Source organism: Carcharodon carcharias, chromosome 7 (assembly GCF_017639515.1).
Source record: "Carcharodon carcharias isolate sCarCar2 chromosome 7, sCarCar2.pri, whole genome shotgun sequence".
NCBI lineage: Eukaryota > Metazoa > Chordata > Chondrichthyes > Lamniformes > Lamnidae > Carcharodon > Carcharodon carcharias.
Window position 1 is genome coordinate 31502538 of NC_054473.1, and position 16100 is coordinate 31518637.

Sequence of the window (16100 nt, forward strand, 5' to 3'; positions counted from 1 at the left end):
CATCCATACTGATTCTACTTGGTGCTCTTCTTAGCCAAGATCTTTCTCCACTACTGCCCTTCTGCAATTCTTCATTATCAGGGCTACCCCACCCTTCCTTTTCCATTCTTTCTGTCTTTTCAAAATAAGTACCCTGAAGTATTTATTTCCCAACCTTGGTCACCATGCAACCATTTCTCTGAAATGCTTTTTAGGTTAAAACCATTTATCTTGATTTGTGTCATTAGTTCATATATATTCTTATGAATCCTTCATGTATTTAAATAAAGCACCTTTACTTTCAACTTTTAACTATTCTTCAATGATTTGATCTTATTAAATGATGCATTATTACTGTTAAACTTCTTGGCCTGCCCTGTCATTCTACTTATCTTAATCGCTACATAGCTCTTTGGTCTTGATTTCTCTCTTCAGATTTATAAATTTTCCCTCATTTGAACCCTACCCACATTATTTATTTTAAAAGCCTTATCTATGCAACTCTAATATTACAGTGGAAATTAATTCATGGAAATAAATGCAGATGCCACAAATAAAAAGGAACATCAGGTGGTGTTAAGTAGGGTTTCATTTAATCACTTCAACAGTTTTTCACAGTTTATTCACCAAACCCTTCCGCAGAATAAACCCTCCTCAATACACCAAAGTTCCACAGATGACATAGCCACATAGTTTTGTAGGTTCTTATAATGGATTGTACGAATTCTATAATTAGCAGTGGTTTGAATTAATGTCCCCAAGCAATGCCAGAATAAATCAAATGAGAAGTGAAGAAACAAAGCCATTTTTGAACCACTCTGCTATTGTATTCTGTTCCTAAGTTAATAAATCTGTTTTAAACTTGTTTTCTCTCCCCAATTTCAGCCCCCACTTTCTTGCAGATGCCAATTCCTGCAGAACTATGTTCTACATGTAACAGCAGCCCCCTCATACTTGACCCACATAAGTCCTTAACAACAAGCGTCTGAAATACTCAATCATTAGGTATCACAGGCAAGTTAATACTGTTCTCATGCTATGTCCACATATGGACATTTTCCAGAAGTGGTCACTAAAGCCAACAGAAGTAGGGACATTGGAATAAGGAAGGGAAAGGTTTGTCAATGATGTTACAGTCAGTTGAAGCAAACCAACTCCCTTCATTGCAGCGGTTAACTCATTTAGAATAGACCACAGTCTACATGACTCACTTTTACACCTAGGTGATGTATGTATTTACCCACTTGCACATTACCAGAATACCTCTGGTAGAAAAACAAACAAGTTCTATTTATACAGTGCCTTCAGTAAAACATTCTACTGTATTATGGTGAAAATGCCCAAGACAATATTTCATTTTTTTATTCTATAAGCTGAGTTGGTTCATTTACATGCTGTGAAACAGCATTACTTTTTCAACAATGGCTTTCACCATCCAAATCCTTTGCCATCTCTTGGGAGGGTGGTTAGGGTCGTGGTTTCAAATTTAATAAATCAGTATATAAATCCTACAGTAGGGTATGGACTATATTTAAAGGTCATTCCACATTTGACTAGTTGTGCAGAATTGCTAGATATACACAAAGACATTCAAAAATCGAGAAATGGCAACTGCGATCATTTTTTAAGCAATGAAGTGTGGTCTGTCAAATGTCACTGATACAGAAAAATATGAGGCTATGGTTTAATTATTCACAAGCTATCTTGTAAAAATAATTGGTAAAAATGAAAAATGTAAATATTTTGACATTAGAAAGGAAGTACTGTATAACAAAGTTCCTGTTTTAATGCATCGATGCACTGCAGCCAAAACAGGAGTATGAAACACATTGCAGAGAAATATGAGGAAATGCTCTAATTTATAAAATAGTATTAATAAAACCCATTCTCACCTGCTGAACCTGTGGGGTGTGCTGAACATGGTGCAGATTAACACTTGATTCACCCAGATTCACTAACGGTCAAATGATACTACACTTGAAAATCCATAAAGCCAGATGAATCAGTGTCTGAGACTGTGCCAAAACTGAAAGCGTTTCGACTCCATTCTGATATTTAAAATGCCAACCTGCCTCGGATCTCGTTAAAGATGAGTGTAAGAGTGCATTCCGCTTAAACAGTTGTGAAGGGATTGATCTTTCCCACAGCTGAGACAAATGAATACAATACAGTAATTGTTCTAATGTCATTTCTTGCTGCTTCTTTCATTGCAAGCCTGAATCTTCAGCTGTTCAGAACCACCAATCAGAAAGGAGTGCGACATAGGATGACATAGCCTGCAGATAAAATCCAGTTTTTTTTATGTTTATGCTTTGCAGGAAATCAAGCATATCCTGCGATTTCCATTGCTGTTTCCCTTATCATGAGTTTCATTTTCTGCTTGATTCATTTTACTTTCTGAACAGATACAACAATAGCATAAAAAAGAGCCTCTGTGGTAACAGCATTTTAATCAGAGTAAAAGCTGCCAAATGCCTAAATAGTCAGAATATCCATGAAATTTCAGAAGCATTTCTGATGACAGAATATTGATACACCAATGTCAACATTATCCTGATTGAATTACGATTGCCTTTGTATCTAAATATCAATTTGAGCTCATTTGACTCCACACAAGAGTCTAACATTCCAGTTTTTCTCTTAAGTGTTGACTGAATGAGCAATATGAGCCCCATTTTTCCTATAGTCCTCAAGCAGAATACTGATGTATTAACATCCAAATTATTGTGTTTCTGCGGCACAGAATTCTAAGAGATGCATTGCAATAATCTGCTTCTTGACATTTACATTATTAAATCTTGTCTGCAGTTGTTAACAATCGAAAATCTGGGAGTGGGCTGTTTAAATTACAGCATGAGCCGCCATACTTCTCCTCTGCAAGAGATAAATGTGCATGTGATTAGGAGGATGATCCTGCATGGTCATTCAGTTGTAAGTAATCAAAAGTGAAATTCAAACCCGAAGGAAAAACACGTGGAGGAAATGGAAGGGAAAACCTGGAAATGAACTGCAGGCCTCAGTACAACACTGCTCCTGAAGCAATTCATTGAAATTTGTGGTTAGATTTCTCCAAATGCATGGAATCCAGTACATTTGATATAAGCTTTGAAGATTCTGTCCAACAAGGCAAATTCAAACTTACAACAGTGGAAGGTTAATAAACAAAAGCAGAAGTACTAATAATGCTTAAAAATGGTCTGAAACAGACACGTACAGCTGCAGAGAAAGTCAAATACATGGACTTTATAAAATCAAATTACACTAGAACACAGAGAACCACAAGAAGCAAAAATCACATCTTTTAAAGCAAACAACCTTCCTCACTGGCAAGGAGTAAGATGCAACCACTACATATATTAACTGCTGTGCTGCTGTCTCCACAGATACATCAATCTTGCTAGCAGTCTCATTGCTGAACTGATGAAAGGAGACCATTAAAAGTGAATACTGGAGTGTGACCTCTTAGACAGCAAAACATCATTCAGTTTCCTCCAACCCGGAAAATAATTCTAAAACCTTAATCTGATAAGCATCTCTCTGTATCTGAACTTAATCTTGCTTTCCTGAATGAATCAGAAGCATTTATTACTGAGTTTATAGGATGTCTTTGACTGATTATATACTTGAGAGCTCCTTCATAAAATCTGCAAATCAAATATACCACAAATCAGAAAAGCGCTTTAACATGGAAATCCCTAGGTGCTCTAAATGTAATTTATGCACATTTAGCTTGGCCTGAAAAGGTCTTTAGAAGCCACAATTTATCTTATGGTGCTTTATCAACCTAAATACAAATTCTCAATATAAATTTCCAAGTCAAGTTTACTTTGCAGTGGCATTCAAAAGCATGCTGCATGCAGAAATGGAGTACAAAAATATCTTGCAAGGTATGCACGATCAGTGTTGCATTGCTAAGTGCAAAATAATTTCACTAGTTGTAGATTATAACCTAGGTTGTCGATACTATCAAATATGTTCCAAGAAAGCGTATACTGACACATTGAAAATTGTCCATTGCACAAAACGCTGAGGAGTGCTTTCCCCACCCATTTGTCATACTGCAGACAACAAAATATTTGAAAGATAACTATGCTTTTTGATTCAATCACATTTTGATTGGTATTCCTATATTGATAACCAAGCAGAAGCCAACTGGTAGCAATGCTCATCGTGTAGGTGGTTGTAAATGTGTATGGGTGCCCAGCTATTTTAAAATTAAAATTACATGTACCTTTTTAACAATAAAGCATCCACTTATAAATGCTTTTTCAGCAAAGGTTCAACTTTAAAAAAAAGTTTTTCTAATCATTCTAATCCAATTGTACAGTTTCATTTCAAATAATGAAACAACAGACAGTACATGCTTACCTACTATCCAATTCAAGCTCCAGGAAAGACTGGGTTCTTTCAGATGTACAATGTAAACACCACATGGTTATAACAGTAAGTAGAAGGGGGTGTCCAATGTGTTAACAAAACTCCAGTTCAGGTAAGCATCGTCAAACAATGAGGGTGCAGCATGCATATGTGGCAAAATCACGAGTGCTCCAACAGAACCCAGGAGACTTAAGCATCTCAGTTACAATATCCTTTTTGCTTCTGAAGAAAATGAAATTCAACAGTACGTGGAGAAGGAAATGATTGGCCTGTTTGGGAGTGGTTGATTGATCTAGTTAATCAACCTGATTTGTTAAAAGCTTTTCCCAGGGAGGTATTTGCCACAGGAAGGCAATGCTGTCATCATATTTGATGCAGATTGTCAGTGAAAACACCAATACAACTGGGAGTTGGCCCATGTGATGTTGTGTAGGCAGCTCTATTAATAGATGTTTTTAGACTGATAAACGTTAAAGTCTGTCTTTACCAATTTATTGATACGATCAGTTATGTGCAACTGTAGCTGCCTGCACTTGAAGCAGGTCAGTCTCCTTATCCTTAAGGTTCGTTAACTCTTTCAGGAGTACACAAACTGGACTTACATTTCTGAAGGTTTAAATTGCCTACTTTGATGCAACACTAATTTTAAGGGAAATCATATAAGTAACGAGAAAAAGGTATGAATTTTAAAGGTCCTTTAAAGAGTTACTGCCATCATGATAAAGTTTAACAAACCACTTTCTGCTGGATGAAGTTTCTAAATCATTGTACTTCAGCTAGGTGGTGGTGCGTTTTGAACCAATTCACTTTGTGACAGCGTTTTGAAAGGTTCTGCACCTAATTGGCTAGGTTTCTTTACAGGCACAATAGACTGAATGGTCTCTTTTTATGCTCCATCATTCTCTGATATGATGAAGTTGGCACACTTTTTAAACTAAGCTCTCAAAATCTCTTGTACCATTTTAAGTATTGTATCTAGAGCTGTTCGAGTATAATCCAAACGTTTCGAAACTACAACACACAACTCAGTGTTTTTGTTTAAAGGAACAACCAAATGATATAGAAAAAAAATCCGTAACTAATGTCAGCCTTTAAATCTTGTTTTTGGGTCAATTTGCTGTCTGATTCAAACAAAAACCTATCATGTTTAAGTCTCCATGCTAATGAGGAAACTTAGATCTATAGAGTTTTTGCTCGTTTTGATATGGAGTGCATGCACTCTACTTACACAGTCTACTTAATGAGAGAGTTATTGCTTAGGGACTCCTAATATATACAAGGAGACTATCAAAACTATGCCGCTTACCAATATGGCAAACTTCCAACTGTCTGTTCAGCTAGGATTACTCCATCAATTATTGGCTAACAAAATTACCAAAGCTGATTTCGAAGAATCCTGGGATCCCTGGAATTCCCTTGTGATCTGCCTGGCTCTGGTATCAACTTATCAAGCCTGCTACGCCAGACTGCCTTGATTCTGAACCTTCATCACCAGTTTGGCTGGGGGAGGGGCAGGCAGTGGCATCATGGTATTGTCAGACTAGACTAGTGACCCAGGGCAATGCCTGGGGACCCAGGTTTGAATCCCACTATGGCAGATGGTGGAATTTGAATTCAATAAAATACGTGGAATTAAAGGTCCAATGATGACCATTTTTGATTGTCGTAAAAACCCATCTGGTTCACTAATGCCCTTTGGGGAAGGAAATCTGCCATTCTTACCTGGTCTCCAGACCCACAGCAATGCTAAATGCTTTCCAAAATGGCCTAGCAAGGAGACTAGTTGTGTCAAAACTGCTAAAAACATGTTAATAAGGAATGAAACGGGACAGACCACCCAGCACTGACCTAGGCACCAAAAGTGACAACGGCAAACTCAGACCTGTCGACCCTGCAAAACCCTCCTGCAACACCTGGGGGCTTATGCCAAAATTGGGAGAGCTGTCTCACACACTGGTCAAGGAACAGTCCAACACAATCACACTCACTGAACCATATCTTACAGATAATGTTCCAGACACCATCACCATCCCTACGTTTGTCCTGACCCACTAGCAGGACAGACCCAGCAGAGGTGGCAGCACATTTGCAAGAATCTTCAGTCAGATGTGCCAAGTGGATTATCCATCTCGGCATCACAGATGCCAGTCTTCAGCCAACTTGATTCACTCCACGTGATATCAAGAAACGGCTGAAGGCACTGGATGCTGCAAAGGCTATGGGCCCCGACAATATTCTGGCAACAGTACTGAAGACTTGTGCTCCAGAACTTACAACACCCCTAGTCAAGCTATTCCAGTACAGCTACAACACTGGAATCTACCCATCTATGTGGAAAATTTTCCAGGTATGTCCTGTACACGAAAGCAGGACAATCCAACATGGCCAATTAATGCCCCATTAGTCTACTCACGATCACCAGAAAAGTGATGGTAGGAGTCATCAAAAGTGCTATCAAGTAGCACTTGCTGAGCAATAACCTGCTCACTGATGCTCAGTTTGGGTTCCGCCAGGGTCACTGAGCCTTGGTTCAAGCTTGGACAAAAGAGCTGAACTCCAGAGGTGAGGCAAGGCAGCATTTGATCGAGTGTGGCATCAAGAAGCCCTAGCAAAACTGTAGTCAATGGGAATCGGGGGAAAACTCTCCACTGGTTGGAGTCATACCTAGCACAAAGGAAGATGGCTGTGGTTGTTAGAGGTCAATCATCTCAGTTCCAGGACATTACTGCAGGAGTTCCTCAGGGTCGATTCCTAGACCCAACCATCTTCAGCTGCTTTAGCAATGACCTTCCTTCCATCATAAGGTCAGAAATGGGGACGTTTGCTGATCATTGCACAATGTTCAGCACCATTTGCAACTCCTCAGATACCAAAACAGTCCATGTCCAAATGCAGCACCTGGACAATATTCAGACTTGGGCTGACAATTAACATCCGGTGCCAGGCAATGACCATCTCCAACAAGAGAAAATCTATCGACTCTTGACATTTAATGGCATTACTATCACTAAATACCCCAATATCAACATCCTGGGGGTTACTATTGACCAGAAATTGAACCATATAAATACTGCGGCTACAAGAGCAGGTCAGGAATCCTGTGACGAGTAACTCACCTCCTGACTCCCAAAGCCTGTCCGCCTTCTACAAGGCACAGGTCAGGAGTGTGATGGAATACTCTCCACTTGCGTGGATGAGTGCAGCTCCAACAGCATTCCAGAAGCTTGACACCATCCAGGACAAAGCAGCCCATCCACAAACATTCACTCCCTCCATCACCGATGCACAGTAGCAGCAGTGAGTACCATCTACAAGATGCACTGCAAAAATTCACCAAGGCTCCTTAGACAGCACCTTCCAAACCATGCCTGCTACCATCTGGAAGGACAAGGGCAGCAGACACATGGGAACACCACCAACTGGAAGTTACCCTGCAAGCCACTTACCATCTCGACTTGGAAATATACTGCTATTCCTTCATTGTCACTGGGTCAAAATTCTGGAACTTCCTTCATAACAGCCCTGTGGATGTACCTACACCACATGGACTGCAGCGGTTCAAAAATGCAGCTCATCACCACCTTCTCAAGGGCAATTACGGATGGGCAATAAATGCTGGCTTAGCCAGTGAAGCCCACATCCCTTGAATGAATTAAAAAAGATTCACTTGCTTAAATCATAATTCAATGCGCTTAAAAGAATGAAAACTTAAAAAAAGACGAAAAGCTCGAGAGCTGTGATGTCAGATAAATGTCATCCGAATATTAAATGTCATCCTAATATACAATGGATTTTTTTTTAAACATCGGCATTTTTTGCCTTTTCAGAACAACATGCACGTAAGTTTACACAAGCTCACACTGGTATTCTGACCAGACCTGCGAGCCTCAAGGTTACTTTGCTCTGGACCATGAAGAAGCGACTTAACAGGATAAATTAAAAAAAAACACAGACTTTATGTTCCTTCTCTGTTGGGTCGCTTTGCTCGTGAACACGGTTACATGCCTATCTACTGGTGAGTTGGTAACAAGATACTGCAGATGCAGAGATCAGGTGAACTATCAATTTTAGTACAGCCAGACTTTCTAATACTTCCTCTTTATCATTTTTTAACTCTCTTTTTCTACAACTTTGGCAGCATTTTCCCCCTTGGTCAAAACAGCTGTAAAGTACTAACTTATTACCTCAGACATGCCCTCTGCCTCCATGCATAATTCCTCTTTTGTTTCCCCTCATGAGGAATCTAGAACTTGGTGGGGGGGGGGGGGACGGACACATTTCAAAATAAGGGGTCTCCCATTTTAAGGTAGAGATGAGGAGGAATTTCTTCTCTGAGGGTCATTAATCTTTGGAATTCACTACCCCAGAGAGTGGTTCTGCAGAGATTGCAGCGATTCAAGAAGGCAGCTCACAACCACCTTCTCAAGGGCATTCAGGGATGGGCAATAAATGCTGGCCTGGCCAATGATGCCCACATCCTGTAAATAAATTTTTAAAAAAATAAGAAATTGGAGCAGGAGCTGGCCATTTGGCCCCTTGAGCCTGCTCCACCATTCAATAAGATCATGGCAGATATGATTGTGGCTTTAATTCCACTTTCCTGCCTGCTGCCCCAGAAACTCTGACGCCATTGTAGATCAAAAATCTGTCAAACTCAGCCTTGAATACATTAAGTAACCTAGCATCCACTGATCTCTGGGGTTGTGAATTCCAAGGATTAATGAATCTCAGATGAAATTCTTCCTCATCTCTACTTCAAAATGGGAGACCCCTTATTTTGAAATGTGCCCCCGAGTTCTAGATTCCTCATGAGGGGAAACATCCTCTCAGCATATACCCTGTCAAGCCCCCTCAGAATTTTATATGTTTCAATCATCTCTGATTCTTCTAAACTCCATTGAGTATAGGTACAACCTTTCCTCATAAGGCAACTCGTCAATTTAGGAATCAACCTAGTGAACTTTCTCTGAACTGCTTCCAATGTAATTACACCCAGGAGACCAAAGCTGTATGTAGTGTTCTAGGTGAGCTCTCACCAATGCCTTGTACAATTGTAGCAAGACTTCCCTAATTTTATACTTCATCCCCCTTGCAATAAAGGCCAACATTCCATTTGCCTTCTTAATTACTTGCTGCATCTGCATGATTCTGCATGATCCACAAGTACACCTAGTTCCCTCTGTGCTGCAGCATTTTGCAGGCCCTCTCTATTTGAATAATATTCTGCTTTTCTATTCTTCCTGCAAACTGGACATCATATGCCATCTGCCAAATATTTGCCCTCTTATTTAACCTTTGCAGACTCTTGGCATCCTCCTTACAATTAGCTTTCCTACCTATCTTTGTCTCATCAGCAAATTTGGCTTAAACACACTCAGTCCCTTCATCTAAGTCATTAATATAGATTGAAAGTAGTTGAGACCCCATTACTAATCCCTGTGGCACACCACTAGTTACAGTTTGCCAACTTATAAAACTCCCATTTATCCCGACTCTGTAGTTAGCCAATCCTCTATCCAAGCTAATATATACCTCAACACCATGAGGTCTTATCTTGTGCAGTAACGTTTTGTGGCTCCTTATTGAATTTTTTAAAAAATTCATTCTCAGGATGAGGGCTTCGCTGGCTGGGCCAGCATTTTTATTGCCCATCCCTGGTTGCCCTTGAGAAGGTGGTGGTGAGCTTCTTCATGAACCGCTGCAGTCCATGTGGTGTAGGTACATCCACAGTGCTCTTAGGAAGGAATTCCAGGATTTTGGCACGCAACAGTGAAGGAACATTGATATATTTCCAAGTAAGGATGGTTAGTGACTTGGAAGGGAACTTCCAGGTGGTGGTGTTCCCATCTATCTGCTGCCCTTCTAGGCGGTAAGGGTTGCGGGTTTGGAAGGTGCTATCTAAGGAGTCTTCGTGAGTTCCTGCAGTGCATCTTGTAGATGGTACGCACTGCTGCTACTGTGCATCGGTGATGGAGGGAGTGAGTGTTTGTGGATGTGGTGCCAATCAAGCAGGCTGCTTTGTCCTGGACGGTGTCCAGCTTCTTCAGTGTTGTGGGAGCTGCACTCATCCAGGCAAGTGGGGAGTATTCCATCACTCTCCTGACTTGAGCCTTGTAGATGGTGGACAGGCTTTCAGGAGCCAGAAGGTGAGTTACTCGTTGCACGATTGCTAGCCTCTGACCTGCTCTTGTAGCCACAGTATTTATATGGCTAGTCCAGTTCAGCTTCTGATGAATTTCACAACTATCTGCCTTGATTCTATAATTCTTAATATCTTTTCCTAACATCATCAATCTCAGTTTTGAAATTCTCAATTGACAGCCTTTCGGGACACAGAGATTTGCAAATTGCTGCTACTTTTTTGTGAAGATGTCCACTTTGGCATAATTCTTGAACAGCCCAGGTCTAATCTTAAGGTCATGCCCCTTGTTCTGGTCACTCCTATAAGAGGAAACAAATCATTTAACACCTTAATAAACCTCAATTGGATCTTCCTTTAATCTTCTATTTTCAAGGGAATAAACGCCTAGCCTATGAAACCTATCCTCATTTTCAACCCTTTTAGCCCTATCATTCTGGTGACTATGCACTCCTTCCACTCCAAGGTCTTTCTGAGCTGCCCTGCACTCCCTGAGTTGAGTGCTCTCAATGAAATGTAGTGCTCCAGATGGGCTCTCACCAGAGGTCTGCACAGCTGTAAGACAACTTCCATCTCTTGGTATTCCAGCCCTCTTCAGCTAAGGGTAAAGTCTCAATGAGCCTATTACTTTTTTTTTTGCATCTGTCCATGATCTTTTTAAGGATTTCTGCACTTGAATGCCTAAATTTCTCCTTATCCATCATTCCTAGCTTCTCATAATTTAGAAAATATCATGTTGATCCAAAGTGGTTGGCCTCACGCTTTCTGTACATTGAACTTAGTTTGCCACACTTTTGCCCAAGTTGTCTGCCAAATTAAGGCAAGATTAGAGAATATTTCCTCTGTTCACCAGCAGACATAATTGTAGCCATGTTACTTATAAACAAGTTTATGAGTTTGCAACAGCTAGAAAATGATGAGAATTGCCCCCTACAGTGGTAAATGGAACTACGAACTGTGAGGTGTTGGAGATATTGTTTGCGCAATGCAAACAAGTTCAGGACCACGATTACTTTTACAGCCATTGGCAATGCTGTCATCACCCTCCTCAGAGGCTGCAGGTCTACCTGCATAGGTAGCAAATTTTTGTAAGCAACTCCTTTGTGAAATGGAGACGTCACACACACTGTTCCTCACTAAAGTGGAGACGGGGTAAGTTTTCCCTGAAGGCTCTGGGTGGATATGATGTCCTGCTGAGAGCCCTTCTCACTGTCCTCCATCTTTCAGAAGCTTGTCCTCATGTGTGTGTTATCTTTGCTCACTCTCCTGGTCATGTTGCAGACCTAACGGGGACAGAAACTACAGCTGACTGGGAGCAAATGTTGTGGACAAAACACATGAAGCGAGAACCAAGGCATTCACCATGTGCCACGCCACTCCTTGTGGACTTCACCAAATTTAAACTGCATTGCAAACCTTCAAATACTTTTAATGCAGTGACAGCCAATAAAAATTCAATGAGCAATCAACATGAAACTGGCTGATCAATTTAAATAGCTTTGGTTGGGGAGTGGCCCGGTTGAAAATGGCACAGCAAGTCAAAGTAGCATTATACGTTGACCTTGCACATGATCTACCTACCCTAGGTACTTCCAGTACATGTACCAACAACCTAGCCAAAATGTCATCCAGCACAACCTACATCAGAAGTTTGAGCATGGTGTGGATGTCTTTTGGAGCTGAAACAGCATCAACTCCAAAATTTGAATACAGTTGTCTTAATTTACGTAAAATAGCTTCCAAGAGATGTAAATTTGAGCAAATGTTTTAAAGGAATTCACCACGTCAGCAGCTAGACATTATAGCTATGCTTCCCAAGCCAACAGGAAAGGCCACAGGAAAGCCACTAGTTATTACTGATTTACTGTCTTCTCTTTTACTGTTTCCAAACTTGGTGTCATATACTATTAATCTTGTCCCTCCATTTTGAGGTTACTCAATACAATGATGACCAAAACTATACTTCTTCATTAATTATAACATTATCTGGAATAAAAATTAAAAAGTCTCTCCATGAGAAAATTGAAAAAAAAATGAAGAGGAATTCTTCCATATAGGAGCATAATGACTCATGTGAACTGATGGAGCTTTTGTACCATTAACACTCCAATCAAACACTACCTAAAGTCCATATCGTACTGACTACTTCCCTTTTGAATAACCAGGAAATCTAGACCCCCCAATAGACTAAAGGCCATCTGTCTTTGTAATTAATTGATTTGCTTTGAAGTATTAGTTAATGGTAGGCAATTTAAAAAATGGGAGTGGGAAAAGCTGTGTCAAACCTGGAATACACTAATCAATTGGCAGCAAAAACTCCTCAGGAAATACATATATCTGTTATGAATACACCATATTGGTAATAAAACAGGTGGATTCAGAGTCTGGTATGCATTGGTGCGCAATGATGTTACAGTAATTTTTAAAAAAGTTATATTTTCATTGATGGGTGCAGAGTAAAATCACATCATTCTCAAAAAAAGTGAACTCTTCCCTGTATTTCTGAGCATTCCTCATTTAAAAAAAAATCTTTACATGACCTTCATCTTTATGATCATATTCTTGCTTCAGTTCCAGCGTGAATGAGGAGAAACTTCAAATTGACCCACAGCTCATTACCAGAGATGTTCCCATTACATCCAGAGCTCATGACCTGTAAGAACTGTAGCAATGAAAGGCTGGAATCCTTACCAATACATGGAAATATATAGCAGTTACAACATGGCAGTAGGCCATTTCGTTCAGCCAATTCTGTGTCAATGTTTACTATCCATGCAAAGTAGTAGTCCTAATCACACTGTTCCTACTTTCTTCACCCCCCCTTCTTTCATCCATCTGTCTAATCTAATCTTAAATGTTAATGTAGTATCTGCTTTAACCATCAATCCTGGAAGTGAATTCAAAAGCCTCTAATATGTGTAATGAGTTTATTTTTTATCCTCTGTTCAAAATCTCTTGCATTTGATCTTGCATCTATGGTCCTTTATTGTTTTAGACCTTCAACTATTGGAGACAGTCTCTCCTAACTATCTAGAGCCACCCTTTCAAGATTTCAACTACCTCTATCATATCTTCCCTATAAGCTTCTTGTTCTAATGAAAAGTGTTTCAGTTTTTCATAGCCTTCTTCGTATTTGTATTTCTTCATACCAGGCAGAATTCTAGTGAATCTGTGTTGTACCCTCTATATATTCTCAAACCCCTCCCCATGGTAAGGCACAACGTAATCTTGAGGATTTATATAGCTTCGTTGTTATCTCTTTACATTTACATTCCAAACCTCATGAGAAAACTGTAGTTTCTATCGGCAATTTTTAAAAAATCAGTCCGAGATGCTTCCTTTAATATCCTGTGAACCTGTACCCTCAAATCTCTATGATCGTTCACAGCACCAAGTAAATCTACTTCCATTCAGAGTATAATTACCTAAAATTATCTCTTAAAGATGGGTGATATACTTTTCACCGATAGCCATACACAATACATACTCTTTCCAACAGTTGAATTTTGTGAAAAATTTGAAGTTGACCGAAGTATCATACAGCATATGGTATGCAATCAATATCAGTAATATAATTATTGCAAAATTCAATGGTTTACACTTAAGATTATTCCTGGTCATCTGTTGTGTTTACCTGCTCATTAATTCACTCTATGAGATTAGATCTCAATCTTCATGGATAAATTGTTTTGCTTCCAAGCAGAAAGTAAATGCTCAAGTAGTTCAAACAGTTCACATGCACCAGATAAAATGACATCATTTTATTAGTGAGCCAGAACATCCTCCAACTGAACATTCAGACTAGCTAAGTCATCAAATATTTGTACCATACTTGACTCTATCAGCCTTTCCGGCTGATTACTCAGGTTGAAACAGACTGTACACAATTTCTTTGTGCCATTTGACCATTTTTGAATCCAACACTTCATGCACCACCAGATCACTTCTACATCCACAATATCATTGGCCTGACCACCTCTGCTACTAAAACCCTTATCCACAATTCTTATGACTGCCTTCTAACTTATTTTCTCCAATACCCTGTTCAGTGCCCTCCCAAGGTCCACACTTACAAGACATCAAACATCCCCAAAAAATCCACTATTCACAACCTGTCCTGTTTCTCTTTGTTAAAGGCGCAGGGGAGAAAGGCTTATAAAGAATGAGCAGAATAAGTTTAAATTGCATTTGGCGCACATCATCTTTACAAGGAAGGAATAATTGTTTCATCAATCATTGATTTATTGCATTTAAGTTGCTTAATACATAATATTGTATGACCATGTGTTTTCAGCAACAGAGGTATTGACATTTAAACATGTGGCATGAAGAACAGGCCTAATACTGATACAAAGATTCAGCATTTTTACATTTATACCAGCTCCTTAATTGTAACTTTTAGAAATGAGATGGTACAAGTTAAAAATAATTACAATGTTGTCAGCATTTCTACATTTCCAATTAATTAAATATTTTTAATTTTCTGTTGCAACACAAACATAGCCAAGCCTACATTCAGATAATATCTTTTCTAAAATGTCAGGCAAGCATGGTATTATTTTGTTCAGTTAGTGTCGACAGGAAGCAAACTACAGCGTAATTAATGTAATTAAAACAAATCAATGCTGGCAAAAAATACAAGAAAATAAAAGAGAATTCCTTCCTATCTGCCTTTAAGAAAATAAAATTGGATTAACTCAGTGCGTACAACTATTCTTGTAATAAAGCTCTGCCCTTCATACTTTCGTTTTGCGGCTGTTAGACTGCCAATAACCTGTCATACAGAAACTGTTTTCCATAATGCATACATCTTTGCATACTTTCAGATTATCTTTTAAGAGTATTTCACGATAGGAAGCAATTTAAAAGCTTTGGCCCATTAGCAATTCTTGCTAACAATCTTTAAACGTGACCATAATGGAACTTCCAATTCAACTGATAAGATTATACCACACAACTCACATCAGGAAAAGCAAATATATCACAGGCATTATTAGCCTGAGAACAGAGCAGGCATTTGTGCTTGACTGGATTTTACAAGACTAGCTGCATATGCCTAGTATATATAATTTCTTGATTGAGAGAGAAGGAAGAAACCATTTCATCTACCTCTCAAATTTGATATAAATGCCACTGTACATAGCACACATCTTGGGATGGCTGTGCAGCAAATTGCACCTTGTGAATGGTTGCATTGGTAAGGTTTGGATGTTCAAACCATCAGCTTCCCAAGTATTTCTGTGCACACTATGCAATTTTCCATGCAAACATTTAATTCACAATGGACGAGGATTAATTCCATTCGTTGGTTGGTTAGCTTGTGCTGTAACCTATGCCAAAGCTCTAATGTGCAGTTAAACAGGATATGCTGATAATAAGAGATTGCTGCCAAAAGCTGCTAAATGGTGTATTGTTAACAGCTGAAGGATACAAGTTAAAATATTTCATTAGGGATGTAAATGATTGTATTCTAAAGCATATTATTTTTCTATTTGAAATTAGTTTTAAATTTCTTAATAAAAGGCTTCCCGGCAGAACAACTCTTTAATTATTATTAAAACAATGTTTTACTTCATGCAAATGATCTCAATGACTATATGTGAAA

At 39.2% G+C, this 16100-nt stretch overlaps 1 protein-coding gene across 4 annotated transcripts in view; it reads right to left on the reverse strand.

The window, feature by feature from the left end:
- Window positions 1–16100, reverse strand: part of iqsec1b (IQ motif and Sec7 domain ArfGEF 1b) — a 505028-nt gene that overhangs the window by 71408 nt on the left and 417520 nt on the right. The window contains exon 1 of one of the 4 annotated variants that reach the window (XM_041191312.1): window positions 1872–1925. The exons of the other annotated variants lie outside the window; for them this stretch is intronic. Within the exon in view, the coding sequence (XP_041047246.1) occupies window positions 1872–1900 (29 nt within the window). The 5' untranslated portion in view covers window positions 1901–1925. Of the gene's footprint in view, window positions 1–1871; window positions 1926–16100 lie in introns of those variants that run through there. 4 annotated transcript variants of the gene reach the window in all.